The following is a 15615-nucleotide window of genomic DNA, read 5'->3' as shown; positions in this document are numbered from 1 at the left end:
TGCAAGGATCGGGCCAGTGGCTCCAACTATGGACAATATAAAAAACGACTTGGGTAGAGGATTATAGAATTCCTACATTGTGGAAACAGGCCCTTCGGCCCAACAAGCCCACACTGACCCTCAGAGCATCCCACCCAGACCCATCCTCCTATAAACCCACCTCATCTACACATCCCTGAATGGGCAATTTAGTATGGCCAATCCACTTGGCCTGTAAATCTTTGGACTGAGAGAACACCCATGCAGACATGGGGAGAATGTCTGAATGGAGTATGCACAATCTCCCGAGGGTGGAATCGAACCCGGGTTCTTTGAGCTGTGAGGCAACAGTACTAACCACTGTGCCACCATGTGTAATTGTAATATTTCCAAGTTTGATAACCCAAAACTAGATGGGATTTAGTTGTTAAGAGGATGAAAGCAGGCTTCACGGTGATGTAGACAAGTTGAGTGTATGGGGAAGCACATGGCATTTGCAGTATAATATGGATAAATGTAATATCATGCAACTTGCTATGAAAAGCAGAAGTGCAGACTTTTATTTAAATAGTGATCTATTGGGGTTGTGTGCATTTAAAGAATCTGGGTGTTCTTGAATAGTCATTTAGGACTGAGATGTACATTTCATTCAGAGGGTGGTCAGCTTGTAGAATTTGTTGCCATGAGTCTGTGGGACATTCAGGTATGTTCAAGGGCAATGGCTAATGTTTTAGATCTTAAGAGCTTCAAGGGATATATGTAAAAAGTGGAATCATGGCTCTGAAATAGAGCACCAGCTGTGATCATATTGAATGGCTATTTCTGCTCTTAGTTTCCATCTCTTCAAGACCTGGACAGTGTTCCAGTTTGGTTGAACCTGTAGTAAGTAACAGTTGATCCCAGACAATGGACAGTTTCCTGAAGCAACAGTCTAGCTGGGTTTCCTTGACATTTAATAACATTGCCATCACTTGATCCTCCACTGTAAACAGTGAGGGATACCATTGATCAGAAACGGAACTGGACTAGCTGTAAATACGGTGCTGTCAAGTGCAGATTGGATGCTGTAATAAACAATGATCTGATGACCAAAGCTTGGACACCATCTCAAAGGCCAAGTCAGGACTATGTTGGAATTGTCCCATTGCCTAAATTAGGTTTTTTTAGGCAGTTCTTAAAGACTGTGGATGACTTGTGCACAGTGGCAGCTAAATCTTCCAGCTGTAAGAAACGGCAATAACTCGTCATTGTTTCTGAAGGAGACCTTTCTGTGGATGTGACTGTTAGCACCTAGAAAAGCCAAGGGCTGCAGATATGCTGGAACCTCACCTGCAAGTTCTTTATCATTCTTGACTTGGAGCTATATTGTCATTCCTTTGCTTGCTAGGTCAGAAACCTGCACCTTTTGCATAGTGGGTATAACCTTCACTACAGAGTGTGGCAGTTCAAGAAGGTCACTTACCATCTTCAGGTGTTATTAGGGATTGACCATGCTTACATTTGAAGGAATAAAAAGTCAAGCAGCTTACTATGCTGCAGGGCTAATTTTTTGGAACTTTTCAGACTCTACATATAGTAGCAACAACTATTAGTTCTTTTCCATCAGACTCTCTTTCAGCGTTCACTGGATGTTGTGAATTTGTAAATTGATAGACACACCTTTGTTGTAATGCACTGTTTTTATTTCATTACAGAATTCCAAATGTCGCAATTCATTTTCTTCTCCCCAGAAAATTGAAGGATTCAAGCGCCTCGATCGCCAGTGTGCCCAGTTCAATGATTACAATTTTGTCTTTTCTAGTTATGTCAAGAATTGTCAGAGACAGCAGAGTTGATTAGCAAAGATGAAAAAACGTAAAAAAATGTGCAAGGTAAATGGTGGCTGTTGTCTAGTTCAGGGTAGTAAGGGCCAAACTTCACACTGCCACCATTTTGTCTATTTTGTAGGCCCTGTATGTAACCACAATAGAATTGTGTCAAGTTTGAAATGTAACCGTTCTTGTAACAAAGAGTTGGATATCTTGCATGGATGCTCTTTTTTCTGTTTAGTTATGCTAGGTCATTCTTGCTGTGATATTGAAATGCATGTAGAACAGTTTGGTGCTTATTGTTTACAATTATATAACATTTGCAAGTTTAGAAATGTACGGTGTATAGGTTTTCTACAAGTGACGCCAAAAATTCTCCACAGACAAGGTTTCCGGCCTCATTAGGTAAGGGCCCTGGCATGTTTAGAGCAGTTTGTTTGCTTTCCTTTCTGTCAGATGTCATTAAAGAATCAGAAGTTCTTCATTTGTTTGTGTTGATTTATGCCTGAACTGCACTGGGCAATTTGTCAGGAATTTGAGCAGACTCCTAATATGACTAGTATATTGTTGTGTTGGGATTCGTAATTAACTTTAATTCTTTAGCAAACTACTTTCTCACAGAAAAAGTAGATTTCATGAATAGATGTATTCATTGGCTAGAAACGCTGCTTTACATTCTACTTTAAGCATGCCAGGGATCACCCACTCCAATTGTTTTGTCTGATTTTCCCCATTTAAAGATGAATAGGCTGTATATAAACAGAGTTCAGCTACAATCCCTTTTAAGTAACCGTAGTTCATATATTGAGAACATCCCATGACATCTTGTGTATTTCTTGCTGCGTCACTTAGTACAATATTGTTAAGTTTGCTAGGGAGTGTGCAGATAGTATGGATAGTAGAAATGCCATGTCCATATTACATAATCGGTGTAATGGGGTGTTAATTATAGGTGTTAAAAATACCTTAACAGTTTTAGTTCATTGCTACTGATTTTTGGAGATTTGGGCTAGCTTGTTTTAGCATGGGTTTTTGAGTTTCAATAAGCATGCATAGGAACATGATGTGGCATTTTTCCCACAAATGTTTGAACAGTCTTGGTTGGTTGTTACCATTTAATTACAAATCTTTGTTGAAATACTTGGTATGCTTTGCCATGTTTATTAATTATAAGGTTCCATTTATAAACTAAAATGTATTTCCAGTTTTACTATGGCATTGAAAAATAATTCTTCAAGACTGCAAGCTTGTTTTTGGACCAATCATCCTTTATTAATAAAGGCATTGAATACAACATTGTGGTTGTGGGCACATCCACGGCCTTCCGTTACCAAAATGTTTTATTCCATTTTGAAATGGATTAAGCTGCTTATACATACTGTGGTTAACTAAAACAGTTGTTACCATTTTAAAAAACAGTATTTGAGTACTGATTTATAGCCTTTACTGTGAAAGATGAAGTTATTTGCTCATTACTTTTCATTCTGTCTGTTAAGGGGGATATTTTGGCGCCATTGGAACTTTGTTGCCAAGTTGTTTAAAATATTTTAATTCGACTTCTGAAATCTTTTGTCTATACTGCAAACAAAATGCTTCAATAAAATAAAGATTTATGGAATCTGTTCATTTGATATCTACTTTGCTCAGTGCCTGTCGAGTATTTATTTCAGTCAGTTATCTAATACCAACTTATTGTTATTTTGTCTTGCATGTTAAATGTGAAGTTAATGTAGTATTTGCATGCAACAGTCAGGTATGTGCTTAGATCACCTTCAAGTTAAAAATAATCATCCTCGAGGGGTTTCTGTTTGATTAAAGTGGGCAGCAACTCATTTTTAAACAGTAGCCCTGGACCGAGATTTTCTAACAAGGAAACATTGTACACAAAAATAGGAGTAAACTATTTTCACTAACTCTGCCATTCAATTCAGCAAGATCATGACTGATCTGATGGTAAACTCAAATCTGCAATCTTGTCTATGCCAGTTAACGTTTCATTTGCTTAGCAAAAATCTGTCTGCCTGTGTCTTAAATGTTAGGAGAGGCAGGTGGACTAGTATACTTCGCGATTATGTTTGGCATAGACCGGTTAGATTGAAGGAGCTGTTTCCGCCATGTATGACTCTGACTCTACTTTCACTACCTTTTGAGGACGAGTTCCAAAGAAATCTTCAGTAACCAAATTTGACTAATCTGTTTGAAATTGGTGACCCTTGATAAACAGTGACTTCAAGTTCTCTATTTACATCCTCTCCCCATTTACCCTTTTAAGATCCTGGAGTATCTATTTCATTTCCAGTTGCCATCTGCATCGAAACTCATCCAGATGCAAACCTGGCCTGTCCAATATTTCCTCAGAATAACCCTTTTATTAGTCTGGTTAAAAATGTTTCCTTGGAGTTTGACTGCCTCCCAATGCATTTACATATTTCCATAAGGTGATCAGTGCTGTGCACAGTACTCCAATGTGGTCTCATCGCTGTCCTGGACAACTGAAGCAAACTCTTACTACTTTTTATGACAACTGTTCTGTTAGCTTTCCTCATTAATTACACACAAACCTTTTGTGATTCATGTACAAGGACACCCAGATCCCTTCGTATAGAAAGTCTGCAGTCTTACACCATTTAAGCAATATGCTTTTTACTTCCTGCCAAAATGAGCCATTCTGCATTTTCAGATTATCTGCCACATCTCTGTACTTTGACAATCAGTCTGTATCTTTCCGTAGCCTCCTTAGGTCCCCTCCACAACTTTCTGAAACAAACCCTTACTACTTCTATGTCCTTATTATCAGCAAAATTCGGCAACAAAACCTACTTTTTCCATCAGTCATCTGTATAAATTAGACATAATTCACAGCACCAACCCTTAGGACATCTTGCATCTTACCAACCTGAAATAGACCTATTCATGTCTACTCTGCTTTATGTTCAGCACCTAATGTTCTATCTATGCCAGCTTTTTTTATTCTTAAAATATTCAAATAGTGCTGGATTGTGGTGACACTTGAAGGACCTGTTTCCGTGCCGTTTCCAACCCACAAAGGTTACAGATTTAAAACCGATTAGTCAAAATTTGTTACTGAGGATTGTCTTTCTTTGGAACGTGTCCTCAAAAAGGTTGTGAAAGTCGAGTCAGTACAGAAACAGGTCCTTTTCACAATTTTACTGCGCTCATTGTAGAGTACAAATAACAGCATTATTCATTTGTTACCCACTATGTAACAAGCTTTTTACTTTCTGCAATAACTTTTGATGTGACACCTTGGTTCCCCTGTATCTGTAGCACTTACTGTCTGTAAAAACCTTAAACACTCTTTGATATGATTTTGCTTTTTCAAAACCACATTGACTCTGCCTCATTACTTTGAACTTGCTGCTGTGCCCTGTCATTAATAGATTCTGATGTTTCTATGACAGATGTAAAGCTAAAACTACCATAAAGTTTGCTGCTTTGACTCCTTTCTCATTTAATGGAACTCACTCTAATCACCTCCAAACCGTCTTGATTTAGAAATGTTTTTCACTGTCATTACACTAAAAATCCTAGAACACTGTCCATAACACACCACCATGGGCTACAAAGCAGCAGCTACATCATGGGTAATAAATGTTGGTCTGGCCAGTTATATTAGTAGCACATTCACTGTGTGATCATTAATTAATCCTATCTCCATGCATAATGGGTTGATGTCTGTTTGGCCTTAAACATGCCAGCGTCTTAAACCGTACCTAAAACATTCCATCTCATTTATGCTACCTTTATCTTGCCTTTTTTGGTCAATATCTAGATTAAAATCTGTGATTGTCATGCTGATCTGACAATCAATCAGTTCTTTCTTAATGCTCCACATTATAGTTTGTGTGAAGGGGCAATGCACCATTCACACAGGGATTTCTTGCTTTGGTAATTTTTTTTTGTTTGCACACAAGTTTTTCACGTTGGTTTCCTGAATATAAGTCATCATCATTCCGTAGCCTCCTTAGGTCCCATCCACAACTTTCTGAAACAAACCCTTACTACTTCTATGTCCTTATTATCAGCAAAATTCGGCAACAAAACCTACTTTTTCCATCAGTCATCTGTATAAATTAGACATAATTCACAGCACCAACCCTTAGGACATCTTGCATCTTACCAACCTGAAATAGACCTATTCATGTCTACTCTGCTTTATGTTCATCACATTTGTAATAATACCATCATTAACTATCAGAACTACCCTGCCACCTTTTCTGAGTCTCAACTCTTTAATCAAAGTCCTGTACCCTTCAAGATTCAGGTTTTAATCAGTGTCATTTTGAACCTATGTTTCTAGAACACCAACCAAATTGTATTTATACACTACTTTTAGCACATCAGTTGATCTGTTTCATTTCAAATACTGCATATATTCAATTGCGCAGCTTTCAGCTTTATCCTTTGCTTTTTTTTTGTAGATTGTTGGTTAATCATATGCTTTATTCTTAGATTTGTGCTCTCTGCATTCCTGTCGGAGTCTGTTCATCATGTTTACTATTAATGCTTCTTTCCAGCTTTGACACATGACCTCTCCCAAATGTGATCCTGTCTCTCCATTATCAATGTTAAATCCTTTGTCTTTCCCAATTTATGAAATTGACAAGAAGCACCAGGGCCTTTATGGTTCACTTGCACAGTAACTTCTTTGTACAGAATAAACTTTACACAACCTGGCGCCGACGCCCCAAAAACCAGAACTCACTTGTGGCTGTCAAAACACTGCGAGGTCTTGTGTGTTTCAAACCAGTTGCACTACCCTCCAGGAAAGGCCCGTGGACACAGACCGACGCTGCAAACCACCTGCAGGTTACAGACAGGTTGGAGAACATTGTGCTGGTATAATCAAGAAGACAGATGTACAGACAGATAGAAAGGGAATGGGGCTGTGGGCAGCAGTGATGAAAAGAGGAATTTTGGAGGAGGAGATAATGGCAGGCTGGAGCGTTGTGAAGCACAGTGAGGGCTTGTGAAGGGATGCAGGAGATTTTTGGGGCCTAGTGGAGAAGTGAGGGCTGAATGGCAGGTGGAAGGAGGAGGGTAGAATGCAGGTAAAATGAGGAAGACTGGCAAAGAAGCTGTGTTTGGCTAGCAGGACCTGAAGTAGGGAGAAAAAGCAGGATCTCATGCCCACGGCCATACTAGTCTGAAATCGCCAGATCTCAGATCCTGTCTGCCAGTAGTGGCTGCTCACTTCACCCTTCTGCTGTTGTGTTTTGGCACTTACTCGAAGTGCAGGCTGATTTTGCTGCTGGAACTAGTGGCACTCTAGGTGTTCCTGGCATGAGCCTGGTACACCTGCCCCCCCACACTACCTCCCTCACCCTCATTCCAGGCCTCAAGAAGACTTTCCACATCAAGCAGATGTTCACCTGCACACCTGCCAATGTGGTATACTGCATCTGCTGTACCCGTTGTGGCCTCCTCTACATCGGGGAAACCAAGCAGAGGCTTGGGGACCACTTTGCAGAACACCTACGCTCAGTTCAAAATAAACAATTGCATCTCCCAGGTGCGAACCATTTCAACTCCCCTCCCAATCCTTAGATGACATGTCCATCCTGCGCCTCCTGCAGTGCCATAATGATGCCACCCGAAGGTTGCAGGAACAGCAACTCATATCCCGCTTGGGAATCCTGCAGCCCAATGGTATCAATGCGGATTGCACAAGTTTCAAAATCTTCCCTCACCCCACTGCATCCCAAAAGCAGCCCAGCTCATCCCCGCCTCCCTAACCTGTTCTTCCTCCCACCTATCCCCACCTCCTACCTCAAGCCACACCCCCATTTCCGACCTACTAACCTCATCCTGCCCCCTTGAACTGTCCGCCCTCCCCGGGCTGACCTATCCCCTCCCTACCTACACTCACCTTTACTGGCTCCATCCCCGTCTCTTTAACTTGTCTGTCTCCTCTCCACCTATCTTCTCTATCCATCTTCAATTCACCTCCCCCTCTCGCCCTATTTATTTCAGAACCCTCTCCCTCTCCATTTCTGATGAAGGGTCTAGTCCCGAAACATCAGCTTTTGCGCTCATAAGATGCTGCTTGGCCTGCTGTGTTCTCCCAGCTCCACACTTTGTTATCTCACCCATCTGCAGTTGTGTTTTGCCACTTAATTGAAGTGCAGGCTGATTTTGCTGTTGGAGCTGGTGGCACTCTCAGTGTTCCCGGCATTATCTTGGGATAGGATGGAGAGCATAGCGCTGTGAATAACAAGAAGAAAGACAGATAGAACGGTAGTGGGGCTGCTGATTGTGCGAGGGCAGCAGTGATGAGAAGAGGAATTTTGAAGGAGAAGATAACGCAGGCTGGAGCATTGTGAAGCACAGCGAGGGCTTGCAATTGGCCAGTGTGGGGATGTAGGAGATTTTCGGGGCCTGGTGGGGAAGTGTGGCCTGAAAGGTAGCTGGAAGGAGGAGGGTAGAATGCAGGTAAAAAGAGAAAAAAAAACAAAGCAGAGAAAGAGAAAAACCAACAAAGAAGCTATGTTTGCATGGGAGGACTTGAAGTCGGGAGAAAGAGCAGGCTCCCATTCCTACGGCCACACTGGTCTGAAATTGCCAGACGTCGGAAGTCAGGCCAACTCAGGCCTGGTTACTACAGGGATTGCAGACCGCCTGGAAATACCAGGTGCCATAGGTTTTTTCCACCAGCAGTGGCTGCTCGCTTCACCCTTCTGCAATTGCATTTTGGCATTTCATCGAAGTTCAGTCTGAATTTGCTACTGGAGTGGGTGGCACTCTCGATGTTCCTGGCATGAGCCTGGGATAGAATGGAGAGCATTGCGCTGGCAAAAGCAGGAAGAATGACAGATAGAAAGGTAGTGGGGCTGCTTGCTGTGTGCAGGCAGCAGCAATATAAAGAGGAACTTTGAAGGAGGAGATAATGCATGTTGGAGCATTGTGAAGCATGGCGTGGGCTTGCAATTGGACTGTGAGGGGATGTAGCAGATTTTTGGGGCCTGGTGGGGAAGTGCGGCCTGAAAGGTACCTGGAAGGAGGGAGGGAAAAATGCAGGTAGAAACAGGTTAAAAATTGCAGAAAAAGAGAAAGACTGGGAATGAAGCTGTGTCTGCCTAGCAGGACTTCAATTAGGGAGAAAAAGCAGGGTCCCATGCCTACAGCCATATTGGTCTGAAATTGCCAAACCTCGGTAGTCAGACTGACTCAGGCCTAGTTAGTACGTGGATTGCAGACCATCTGGAAATACCAGGTGCCATAGGCATTTTCCACGAGCAGTGGCTGCTCACATCACCCTTCTGCAGTTGTGTTTTGGCACTTCATTGAAGTGCAGTCTGAGTTTGCTGCTGGAGCTGGTGGCACTCTCAGTGTTCTTGCCATGAGCCTGGGACAGGATGGAGGGCAGTGCGCTGACAAAAGCAAGAAGAAAGACAGATAGAAAGGTATTGGGCCTGCTCGCTGTGTGTGGGCAGCAGTGATGAAAAGAGGAATTTTGAAGGAGGAGATAATGCAGGCTGGAGCATTGTGAAGCACAGCGAGGGCTTGCAATTGGCCAGTGAAGGTATACCAGAGATTTTCAGTGCCTGGTGGGGAAGTGTGTGCTTAAAGGCAGCTGGAAGGAGGCAGGTAGAATGCAGGTAAAAAGAGAAAAATAAAACAAAGCTGAAAAAGAGAAATGTGAGGCTGGATGAACACAGCAGGCCAAGCAGCATCTCAGGAGCACCTGAGATGCTGCTTGGCCTGCTGTGTTCATCCAGCCTCACATTTTATTATCTTGGAATTCTCCAGCATCTGCAGTTCCCATTATCTCTGAAAAAGAGAAAGTCCGGCCAAGAAGCTGTGTCTGGATGGCAGGATTTGAAGTAGGGAGAAAAAGCAGGGGCCCATGCCTACGGCCATACTAGTCGGAAATCGTCCAACCTCAGAAGCCAGATAAGCTCAGGCCTGGTTAGTACTTGGATAGGAGACTGCCTGGGAATATCAGGTGCCCTAGGGTTTTTCCACCAACAGTGGCTGCTCATTTCTACAGTTGTGTTTTGGCCCTTAATCAAAGTGTAAGCTGATTTTGCTGCTGGATCTGGTGGCACTCGGTGTTCCTGGCATCAGTCTGGGACAGGATGGACAGCATTGCGCTGGCTAAAGCAACAAGAAAGACAGATAGGAAGGGAGTGGGGCTGCAGATGTGCAGAAACAAAGAATGAGTAAGAGAGCAAGACAGAGTGGCAGAAACAGAAGGACAGAATCAGAGCATGTGAAGCAGGAGGTCAGAGACAGAGTATGAGAAGCTGATTGACAGAAACAGAGGATGTGATGCAGGTGTTCAGAAGCAGAGAATGAGTAACAGAGAATAGGAAACAGAGGTTCAGAAGCAGAGAATAAAGAAGAGAACGTGTAAAACAGAGAAACACTAACAGAAGTACAGAAACAGATAGGCAGAAATGGAGGATAAAAAAACAGACAATGAGAAACAGAGGGGCAGAAACACTGGATGAAAAACACTGGATGATAATCAGAGGGACAGAAACAAAGGGGCAGAAACAGCTGCAAAATCAGAAGTGCTGAAACAGGGTCAAAAACAGTGCCGGAGAAGCAGATGGTCAGAAACAGGGAATGAGAAACAGGGCATGGGAGACAGAGATTGAGAAGCAGACGATGAGAAACATCAGATGAGACCCACAGAATAAGAAACAGAGGTTCAGAAATAGGGGATGAGACAAGAGGATGAGAAACAGAGAAAGTGAGAAAAAGAATGAGGAACAGTGAATGAAAAACAGAGGGCAGAAACAGGTCCGCAGAAACAGAAGTGCTGAAAGAGAAGGATGGAAACAAAGGTGTAGAAACAGAGCATGAGAAGCAGATGGTCAGAAACAGAGGATGAGAAACGAGATGGGAGACAGAGTGCAGAAACAGAGGATTGCAAATAGGGAATGAGAAACAGAGTACAGAAACAGAGAATGAGAAACAGATGAGGATAAACACAGGATGAGAAACACAGGGGCTGAAACAGGAGATGAGAAACATAGGATGAGAAAGTGAGAAGCAGAAACAGAGGGAGATAAACTGGCACAAAATGGTGGATGAGAAAGAGTGTGTCAGAAGCAGAGAAAAAAGCTGCAGAAACAGAGCACGAGAAGCAGATGGTCAGAAACAGAGAATGGTCTAGGCCTGAAGCGTCAGCTTTCCTGCTCCTCTGATGCTGCTGGGCCTGCTGTGTTGATCCTGCTCTACACCTTGTTATCTCAGATTCGCCAGCATCTGCAGTTTCTACTATCTCAGGATAAACACAGGATAAGTAACACAGGGCTGCAACAGGAGATGAGAACCATAGGATGAGAAACAATGGTGCAAAAACGGTGGATGAGAAAGAGTGTGGCAGAAGCAGAGGGCAGAAAGAGAAGAGCAGAAACAAAGTTTCAGAAACAGAGGATGAGACAAGAGGATGAGAAACTGAGCGATAGAAACAAAGGATGAGACACAGAGGGACAGAAACAGATGTGGACAGAGGTTGAGAAACAGAAGGGTAGAGACAGAGGGTGTGAAACAATTTATGAGAAAAAGAGGACGAGCAACAGAGGCACAGAAACTAAGAATGAGGAAGAGAGGATGAGAAACAGGGGACAGAAACAGAGGATGAGATTCATAGGATAAGAATCAGAGGGATAGAAACAAAGAATGAGGAACAGAGTGGTAGAAACAGAGGTTCAGAAACAGAATGGCAGAAACTAAGGTGCAGGAAGAGGATTTGAAACCAAGTGGCAGAAACAGAGGAGGAGAAACAGGGTATAAGGAACTGAGCAACAGAAACAGGAGTAGAAAGAGGGGCTGAAAGAAAGGATGAGAAACAGAGGGACAGAAACAGATGTGGACAGAGGTTGAGAAACTGAGGGGCAAAAACAGAGGGAGTGAAATAGTGAATGAGCAACAGGATGAGCAACACAGGTGCAGAAACAAAGAATGAGGAAGAGAGAATGAGAAACAGAAGGGCAGAAACAGAGGATAAGAATCAGAGAGGTAGAAACAGAAGCTCAGAAACAGAGGATAAGAAAAAGTAATGCAGAAACAGAAGATGAGAAACAAAGGATGAGGGACAGAGTGATAGAAGCAGAGGAGGGCAAACAGAGGATGAGAAACGGGGAGAAACAGAAGACGACAAACAGAGGATGTGGAACCGAGTGGTAGAAACAGAGGTTCAAAACAGAGTGGCAGAAAATAAGGTGCAGAAACCAAGGATGAGAAACAGAGGGGCAGAAACAGTGGAAGAGAAACTCAGGATGAGAAACACAGGGGCAGAAACAGAGGAAGAGAAACACAGGATGAGAAACACAGGGGCAGAAACAGAGGAAGAGAAACACAGGATGAGCAACACAGGGGCAGAAACAGAGGATGAGAAAGTGAAATGCAGAAACAGAGAATCAGAAACAGTGTTGCAGAAATGGCAGATTTGAAACATTGTGGCAGAAACAGAGTGCAGAAAGACAAGGGCAGAAACAGAGGTTCAGGAACAAAGGATGAGACAAGAGGATGAGAAACAGATAATGAGAAATGAAAGCAGAATACAGGGTTGACAGAAAGATTCTTGGCAGTGTGGAGTAGCAGAGGTATCTTGGGGTTCATACCCACAGTTCCCTGAAAGCTGCCACCCAGGTGGATAGAGTTATTAAGAAGGTGTATGGTGTGTTAGCTTTCATTAATAGAGGGATCGAGTTCAAGATCCATGAAGTTATGCTCCAGCTATACAAAAGCCTGGTTCAGCCACATCTGGAGTGTTGTGTCCAGTTCTGGTCACCTCATAACAGGAAAGATGTGGAGGTGTTGGAAAATGTGCAGAGGATATTATCAGGATGCTGCCTGGATGGAGGGAAGGTCTTACGAGGAAAGGTTGAGAGAGCTAGGCCTTGCTCTTTAGAATGATGAAGGATGAGAGGTGACTTGATAGAAGTGTACAAAATGATCAGAGGTATAGATAGTGTCGACAGCCAGAAAAGTTTTCTGAGGGTGGAGGTAGCTATTATGAGGGGTGATGGTTTTAAAGTGAGTGGAGGTAGATACAGAGGAGACATCAGAGGTAGATACTTTTCTCAGAGAGTGGTAGGGGCATGGAATGCATTGCTGGAGAGGATAGTGGAGTCGGCTTCATTAGGGGCATTTAAGCAGCTATTAGATAGGCATATGGATGATAGTATAAGGTAGGGGTGGAGGTTAGATAGGATTAGGGTAAACGTTTGGCACAACATTGTGGGCCAAAGGGTCTGTACTGTGCTGTACTGTTCCATGTTCTATGTTCTATGTTTTAAACAGAGGGTCAGAAACAGTGGGAACGAAACAGAGGATAACAAACATAGGATGAGAAGCAAAGTGGCAGAAACAGAGGATCAGAAACAGGATGAGCAAAACAGAGGCAGAAACAGAGGATGAGAATCAGTGAATGAGAAACAAAGGGGCATCAACAGAGCATGAGAAGCAGTTGGTCAAAAAGAGAGGATGAGAAACAGAGGATGAGAAAAAGAGTGCTGAAACACAGGGGATGAAATAAAGGATAAAAAAACAGACAATGAGAAACAGAGGGGTGGAAACACAGGATGAGAAACAGTGGTCGAGAATCAGATGGGCAGAAACAGTTGTCCAGATGAGAAGGATTGTGGCAGAAACAGAGTTTCAGAAACAAAGGATGAGACCAGAGGATGAGAAACTGAGGATGAGAACCACAGAATAAGAAGCAGACAGGCAGGAACAATGAATGAGAAACAGCAGACGAGAGGCAGGGGGCCATAAATGAAGGGGATGAGCAAAGGATGAGAAACAGAGGGGCAGAAGCTGAAGTGCAGAAACAGAGGGGAAGAAACTGAGCATGAGAAGCAAGGTGGTCAGAGACAGAGTATGAGAAACTGCATGGCAAAAACATAGGATGAGATGCAGATGTTCAGAAAGAGAGGATGAGAAACAGAGAATAGGTAACAGGTACAGAAACAGAAAATAAAGAAGAGTTTGCTTGGAACAAAGGGGCACAAACAGAAGTGCAGAAACAGAGAGGCAGAAACAGAGGATTAATAACTGACAATGAGAAACAGAGTGCAGAAACAAAGGATAAAAAACAGGATGAGAATCAGGGGACAGAAACAGAGGTTCAGAAAAAAGTGGAGCAAAATCAGAGGATGAGAAACAGTGGCCAAGAATAAGATTGGCATAAGCAAAGGGGCAGAAACAGAAGTGCCGAAACAGAGAAGCAGAAAGAGAGGTGCAGAGACAGAACATGAGAAGCAGATGGTCAGAAAAGAAGATGATATGAAGTGATTGAGAAGCAGAGAACGAGGATCAACAAATGAGGAACACAGAATGAAACACATAGCAGCAGAAACAGAGGGGCATAAACAGAGAATGAGAAGCAGATGATCAGAAGCAGAGTATGAGAAACAGTGAACGAGAAACCATGGGCTGAAACGGAGGGGCAGATAACAGGATGAGAAACATCAGATGAGAATCACAGAATAAGAAACAGAGGTTTAGAAAGAGGGGATGAGACCAGAGGATGAGAAACAGATTATGTGGAAAAGAAAGATAAACAGTGAATGAGAAACTGTGGGCAGAAACAAAGCTGCAGAAACAGAAGTGCTGAAACAGAGGGATGGAAATAGGGGTGCAGAAACAGACCATGAGAAGCAAATGGTCAGAATCAGAGGATGAGAAACAGGAGATGAGAGGCAGAGTGCAGAAACAGTGGGGCAGAAACAGCGTATAATAAATAGAGGATTAGAAATAGAGGATGAGAAAGAGTTGGAGAAACACAAGATGAGAAACACTGGTGTTGAAACACAGAATGAGAAACATAGGAGAAGAAAGAGAGAAGCAGATACAGAAGATCAGAAACAGTGGTGCACTGGATGAGAAAGAGTGCAGCAGAAGCAGAGGTCAGAAAAAGAAGAGTAGAAACAATGGGTCAGAAACAGAGGATGAGACCAGAGGATGAGAAACAGAGGATGACAAATAGTGCATGTGGAGCAAAATGGCAGAAACAGAGGATGAGAAATAAAGGATGAGAAAATGAGATGCAGAAACAGGGGATCAGAAAAAGTAGCACAAAAACGGTGGATGAGAAAGACTGTGGCAAAAGCAGAGTGCAGAAAGAGAAGGGCAGAAACAAAGTTGCAGAAACAGAGTTTGAGAGCAGAGAATCAGAAACAGAGGATGAGAGACAGTCCCTATGGAACAGAGTGGCAGAAACTGTTGGAGAAACAACGGATGAGAAACTGAGCTGCAGAAACAAATGATCAGAAACAGAGGATGAGAAACTGAGTGGCAGAAACAGAGGGTGTGAAACATTGAATGAGAAACATTTCTGATTCTCTGTTTTTCATCCTTTGCTTCAGCACCTCTGTTCACATTCTCTGGTTCTGCCCCTCTACTTCTAATACTCTATTTTTCATCAGCTCTTTATTCCCCTCTGTTATCATTCTCTGTTTCTGCTACTCTGTTTCTCATCTTCTGTTTTAGCACCAATGTTTATCATTCTGTTTGTGTCCATGTGTCTCTCATTCTTTGTTTCTCATCCTCTGTTTCTGCTGCTAAGTTTCTATTCCTTTGTTTATGCTCCTGTGTTTCTCATCTTCTGTTTCTGCCCCTCTGTATCTGCGCCACTGTTTCTGCCCCTCTGTTTCTGTCCCTCTATTTCTGCCCATCCGTTTCTCATCATCTCTTTCTGCTTCTCTGAATTTGCCTTGCTGTTTCTGCCCTTCCGTTATTTCCTTTCTGTTTCTCATCCTTGTTTACTGTCCCTCTGTTTCTCATCCTCCACTTTTCACCCTGTTTCTCATCTTCTGTTTCTGCCCCACTGTATTTGCAACACTGATTC

At 42.8% G+C, this 15615-nt stretch overlaps 1 protein-coding gene and 1 long non-coding RNA gene across 5 annotated transcripts in view; one reads left to right on the top strand and one right to left on the bottom strand.

Annotated features, from left to right (window-relative positions):
* amd1 (adenosylmethionine decarboxylase 1) overlaps positions 1–3411 on the top strand; it is a 34045-nt gene extending 30634 nt beyond the window's left edge. For all 4 annotated transcript variants that reach the window (XM_048531967.2, XM_048531966.2, XM_048531965.2 and 1 more), the window contains one exon: positions 1674–3411. In XM_048531967.2, the coding sequence (XP_048387924.1) occupies positions 1674–1814 (141 nt within the window). In that variant the 3' untranslated portion in view covers positions 1815–3411. The remainder of the gene's footprint in view (positions 1–1673) is intronic.
* Positions 1–15615, bottom strand: part of LOC125452959 (uncharacterized) — a 29567-nt gene that overhangs the window by 2371 nt on the left and 11581 nt on the right. The window contains exon 2 of the long non-coding RNA XR_007247640.1: positions 6514–6611. This is a non-coding gene — a long non-coding RNA (uncharacterized LOC125452959). The remainder of the gene's footprint in view (positions 1–6513; positions 6612–15615) is intronic.

This window comes from Stegostoma tigrinum, chromosome 4 (assembly GCF_030684315.1).
Source record: "Stegostoma tigrinum isolate sSteTig4 chromosome 4, sSteTig4.hap1, whole genome shotgun sequence".
NCBI lineage: Eukaryota > Metazoa > Chordata > Chondrichthyes > Orectolobiformes > Stegostomatidae > Stegostoma > Stegostoma tigrinum.
Note: the sequence above shows the minus strand (reverse complement) of the source record. Positions and strands in the feature narration are given on the sequence as shown.